Here is a 5,820-nt window from a genome sequence, read left to right as displayed (position 1 = left end):
GCATGTTGCTCCTTTTGCCATTGCACTTTTCTTCCAGTTCCACATTTCCATTTTGTCAGATCACTGTTGGAATTTCACCACATCAAGTTACACTTTCAAAACATGTTCAGTATAACTACGCTGACAAAAAGTACAAATTGTCCGAAGCTGCGTGATGACATCATTCACTTTGTTGTTGTCACTTTATTGAGCAGAAGATGCGTGACACATAGGAGCATGACTTCAACTTGACTAAGCTGTGCTGTGTTATGTCTCATTTTATTTGTGGAAGTTGAATTTCCGGATATTTTTGTCACCGTTTCGATCATTTAAACTAACACTGCACATTTGTTTTCTTGAAGTGGACTAAGAGAGGTGTAAGGACTGAGGTTATATCAGGAATACTGTGGTTCGCAGATAGAAGTTTCTACAAACCCAGTTACAAAGATTTTTGGATGCTGTGTAAAATGCAAATACAAGCAGAATGTGATGATTTGCAAATCTTATAAGACCATATTTTATTCACAATAGCAAAAAAAAAACCCATCAAGTATTTAAACTAAGAAATTCACCATTTTCAGAAAAAATAAGTTGGGATGGGTATCTCCTCTTTGCTTAGCTACAATAAGTAAATGGCTGGGAACCAGAGAGACCAGTTGTTGGACTTCTGTGGAGAGGACTGTATATAACCTTCAGCGCTGATAGTCCCTTTAAAGGTGCCAATCCCATAGGCGCTGATTCACCCCCATACCACGAGACACGCTGGCTTATGAACTCAGCACTGAAAACAAGTCAGCTGTTGCCGTTCCTTTTTAATCCAGAGGATGCAGAGTCCATGTTTTCCAAACATGGTCTATTTTAAGTGATCTTTGTCCCAGAGAGACAGCAGCGTTTCTGGACCATGTTCACATATGGCTTCTTTTTGCAAGATAGAGCTTTAACATCCATTTGTGGATGGCACAGGGAGCTGTGTTCCTCAGCCCATGCAGTGATTTCTGTGACATGTCTGTTTTTAAAGCAGTGCTGCCTTAGAGAGCATCCAATGCTGATTTTCAACCTTGTCTTTTTTGCATAGAGATTTTTCCAGATTCTCTGAATCCTTTGGTTGTATTGTGTACTGTAGATGAAGAAATATTTAAAGTTGCTGCCTTTAAATTCAAAATGAGCTCATTTTTGTCATGCAATAGTAAAATCCCTCAGATTAAACATTTGACATGGGTTGTTTTTTTGTTTTTTTTTGTTCTACTATGAATAAAATATGAGTTTAATGAGATTTGTAAATCATTGGAATCTGTTTTTATTTACATTTTTCAGTTCCAACTTTTTCAGAATTAGGTTTTTAACAATCAGCATAAAAAGTTCTGAATGCATAAATGTACATAAATAGCAGTAGTCTGTTTAAAATGGTCTTATGCATGTATTAAGTGTGAGCAAGTGCTTAAGATTATACTTGTTCACGGGGCATGAGAAAACGAGTGCAAGAAACTACACAGGCTAACTGCTCACCAGTGTTCTCTAATAAAAAGTACTGTCCCTCGTCCTTAGTGCACTTCAAGCAGTGTTTTTGTGAAATGTTAAACTGCATGGCACTAATGATATAAGTGGCCTGCCCAGCTCCATGCATGCTGTGTGTGTGAGTGTGAAGTGTGTGCTGTTGTTCTGACCCATCTGCAGAGCATGCGCTCATGTGTGGACAGCCCTGCACTGCTCCCCCCTCCCTGCCCCTGGCGCCGACCCAGGGCAGGCAGCGAGGGCCACTGCAAGCCTTCCACCTCCACCTCCACCCCCACCTCCACTCCCACCAGCAGACAGCTCAGCCACACACTGCCACACACTGCTGTAAGTGTTACACTCTCCACTGAGGGTTACTCTAGGAGTTTTGCACAGACATAATACGTGCTGACGTAACAAGTAGTCTGTGTGCTGTAAGTATCGCATTCACAACTATACACTTGTCCTTTTGCTGGGCAGATAATCCGTGAACTGACAGCATTTACAACAAGAGTCATCTTCATTGGCTCAGTAATAACATAGCATTAGTCAGGAAAGCTAGTTAGAAATAATAGTATTTAGGTTGCTACTAACCTGGTAGAAAAAAAGTGTTTATATCAGTTCAATACTTTGGTTAAAATATGTAATACTGTGATATTAATGGGGTAATACTTTTGATTATAATGCAATACATGCAACACATCTAAAACATGCATAGAAAATATTAAGATTAATAGCATAGTAGCAGTTTAAATGCTACTATGAGCCCCAGATTACCATCAAAATCACAAGCTGAAATAAGTTATGACCAAATTTTAATACTTAGGTAGCTGAAAAAGCAGAGCTTCATGGGTTTTATGGGTTGGCACAAATATATGTTTTTGGAGAAAATATTATGATATAGTATAGTATAATTTCTAAGCAGCCTCATTCAAATATTCAGTGAAATGCTAAAATATACTATTATACTGTACATTTTTTTTGGCTTTGCCTGTGTAAACCAGGAAAATGGATTTAAAATCAAACAACCAAGAGAAAACTGCAATGCAGGCTTTCAGCTTTAATTTAAATTAAAAATAAATTTTAACTAACCATTTAGGAATTACAGCCATTTTCATATACATCTATTTCCTCAAAATTAGTTTGTTAATTGACTGAAAAGTAGTTTCATGTTTAAAGGAGGGTGATTGTGTGATTTCAACACAAACTGAGCAGACATAATATCAGTTGTTGAAACTGGATTTTATAGCTTTTCATTGTCATCATCCCCAAAGAAACGTCAGTGTAATTCAGGGAGGTCATCATTAGGCTTACAAACTAAATAAACTTATCAGAGAGAAAAACTTTTGGAATGGCCAAATGATTGCCATTGTTAAAAAGATCTCAACAGGATCTAAATACCTGGGAGACCACGGAAGACAGCTAAAGTGCAAGACCACAGGATTATTGTTGTCAAAGTCTGTAATCAGGAGACACCTTCATAAGTGTATATACAAAGGGTTTGCAAAACAGCAAAACACCAAAGAACCAGAAGGTCAGATCAGACATGTCTAACATCTAAAAGAGCCTGTGCAGATCTGAAAAATTCCTCTGGTCTGAAGAAACTACAATAAACTTTTACCAGAATGATGGGAGGGTGAAAGTATAAGATGCATCCTCAGTCATCCAATCCCAGTCTAGCTTGGATGAGTGACAAAACGTTTCTTCCCCTGAAGAAATGTCAAGATGAACTGACTTTATGGATCATAAGAAAGAGTTTCTTTAATGATGAAATCAGTCACCTGATCTCAACCAAACAAAGCATGCTTTACAATTAATAAATACAAAAAAGAAGGCAGAGAGACCCACAAACAAGCAGCAGCTGAGGTGGCTGCAGTAAAGACCTAGCAGCGCATTTCAAGGGAGAAAGCATTTCGTGATGTCCATGGGTTTCAAACCTCAATGACTGCAAAAGTATTCAAAAGAATCCTCATATTTAAAATGATGTTGGTTTGTCCGCTTAATTCTTATAATTTTAAAATTTAGAGGACTGTATATACAAATAACTGTAATTCCGACGTTTGTTAAACCTCTTGAATTAAAGCTGGAAGCAGGCACTTCAGTCATGTATTAATTGTTTCATTTAAATGGCGGTCTACAGAAATACACAAATTGTGTCTTTGCCCAACAAATCGTGGCCCTAAGTGTAGAATGAGTGGTTTGATAGGTGTTTAACTTGATGGGTCACGTTAAAGGACATGCAGCATGTGAATGCAAATTTAAAGCAGCAAACACCAGTAAAGTTATCAAAGATCAAAGAAAAAAGTGTCACAATATTCATACATTATGCTCTGTTCCATCATTACATTCAACCATTTTCATTGTCTCCAGTCTCTTTCTGTAAATAGTCTTCACATAGGCTATACGTGCTGTAACTAACATCAGACCTGGTGTGTCTTTTGTCCCGCTGCTCTTCTTTTGATCGGCAGGACTCTGAAGACGAGGAGACGGATGTGCGCATGGCTCTAAGTCTAAATCGTGGCTCTCAGGACCAAAGCACCTTACAGCCTTACGTCCCAGAGGACTTTGCAAACTTTGAGATCTACAACGCCACTCTGGAGAGCCAGGAGGGGTTTCGCTCTGACTTGAAGGGGAGCCGTTGTGGAGGTGGGAGCAGCGAGAGAGAGGTGTCGCGAAGCCCCACGAACAGCAGTTGCACTAGTGGTTACTTTTCACACAGTGCCTCCAATGCCACGCTGTCTGACATGCCTTTCAGTGCCAGTGAGAGCTCTGACCATATCAGCTGCACCTCCAGAGATTCCCATGACCCTCTTGGCTGCCCTGTTGGAAGAGGCGGCACCCGAACCAAAGGTGTTTCTGCAGGGAGTGATGCTCAGCCACGACCTCTTTCGGCAGATGGGGTTCAGGACCTGCTCATCCATTCAGCCTCCTCACCTATCAGTATTCCTAATTGCACTGATAAGCCACAGTCATTTCCTTCACCAAACAACTGTGTACTCAGTACCAGCCAGGAGTTTACTGACTTTAAAGGGGCTGATGACAGCGTTGGTGTAGCTGATTTGGAACATTTTACACAGGGATGGGGGGAGGAGGGGTTGGAGGTTTGTACAAACGAGCAGAAGAAAACAGTCGATGTAGAAACACGTGACACTGACAATCAGCTCACCTCTGATGTCTCTGGTATTCTTAAGACATCTCTTCCCGAAAAGACAATATGCAAATATCCTAATTATGAAAACGCCGTTAGTGTAGGTGTGTCCTGCCCTAACACAACAGTGTTTTGCACTTCAGTCAGAGCCCCAGTCTCCGCCTCTCCAGCCCAAATAAATCCTGCTGCATCGGTCCCACCTCCACAATCGCCATCTCTACTCACATCGTTACCTACAGCCACGTCTTCAGCTCCAGCTCTGCGAGCAGGAGGAGAACCTCCCATTCAGGAGCCAGCCCAAGGGGATCTGCCCCATGGAAGTCCCTGTCCCAGTCCAAATCCCAGCAGCGCCGAGCCCTCTGGAGACTCCAGTGGGGATGAGAGCACTCCTGTTGCTCAGCTTCCTGACTGGATGGCACCTGGTGAGCAGGTGTGGGTGGGGAAGAGGAGAGGAACGGTCCACTATGTGGGAGGGGTGGAGTTTGCCAAGGGGATCTGGATTGGTGTGAAGCTGGACATGGCAGTGGGTGAGTCCATTTAAAACTTCTGTTTGTAGACCCCCAAGAAAAGTAATTATTACAGGAAAGAATGATTCATTTAAACAGTCTGAATGTTCCATATATCTCATGTCCTGTGTTCCTTAGTCAAAAACTTAATGATTAATTTATATATGTTGTCTTTAAGGCTATGCAGTTATTAACAGCAATATAAATATAGTATTTATTAATCCCTTAAATACTGGTGTCAGTCACGGCTAACGCACATGTGGGGCTATGTGGTGAAACAAAATCGCTGTAACCCCCTGTTGACTGTCTATTAGAGGATTAGAAGAGCGACTTACAGGAGAGCGAGGTTTGCTTTTAGTGGTGGGATTGTTAATCCACTCTGACTGGTCCATTAGTGTCAGCAGGCTGTTGTTTCTAGGAAACAAAACAAGAAAACAAAAGCAAAAAAAACCCAAACACTTAAGGCCTGTGCACTCAGTGCCAAGCAGGAAAGATCTCAAAGGCTCTGTTAAAGGCTAATGGATAAACATAGTGGAGCATTTAGCAACTGGTATTTCTCTTTGGTCTGTTTTGGAGACAACAAACAGGTGAACACAAACTTCACATGAATGCTAATGATGATTTGGGTTTTCTGGCTGTACAAAACAGGAAACTGTCTGTGCATCCAGTTTATACGTTGTGCTTAAAAATGTATTG

The 5,820-nt window shown here is 41.0% G+C and overlaps 1 protein-coding gene across 5 annotated transcripts in view; it reads left to right on the top strand.

Moving 5' to 3' along the window:
* Positions 1–5,820, top strand: part of kif13a (kinesin family member 13A) — a 37,568-nt gene that overhangs the window by 29,964 nt on the left and 1,784 nt on the right. For 3 of the 5 annotated variants that reach the window (XM_013912240.1, XM_013912239.1, XM_013912238.1), the window contains 2 exons: positions 1,654–1,818; positions 3,939–5,145. In XM_013912240.1, the coding sequence (XP_013767694.1) occupies positions 1,654–1,818; positions 3,939–5,145 (1,372 nt within the window). The remainder of the gene's footprint in view (positions 1–1,653; positions 1,819–3,938; positions 5,146–5,820) is intronic. The other 2 variants (XM_013912242.1, XM_013912241.1) reach the window with 1 other exon arrangement.

The sequence above is a fragment of the Pundamilia nyererei genome, unplaced genomic scaffold (genome assembly GCF_000239375.1).
Source record: "Pundamilia nyererei isolate P.nyererei 1_Seehausen unplaced genomic scaffold, PunNye1.0 scaffold00084, whole genome shotgun sequence".
NCBI classification, from domain to species: domain Eukaryota; kingdom Metazoa; phylum Chordata; class Actinopteri; order Cichliformes; family Cichlidae; genus Pundamilia; species Pundamilia nyererei.
The sequence above is the reverse complement of the archived record's forward strand: the minus strand, read 5'-3'. Positions and strand labels throughout refer to the sequence as shown.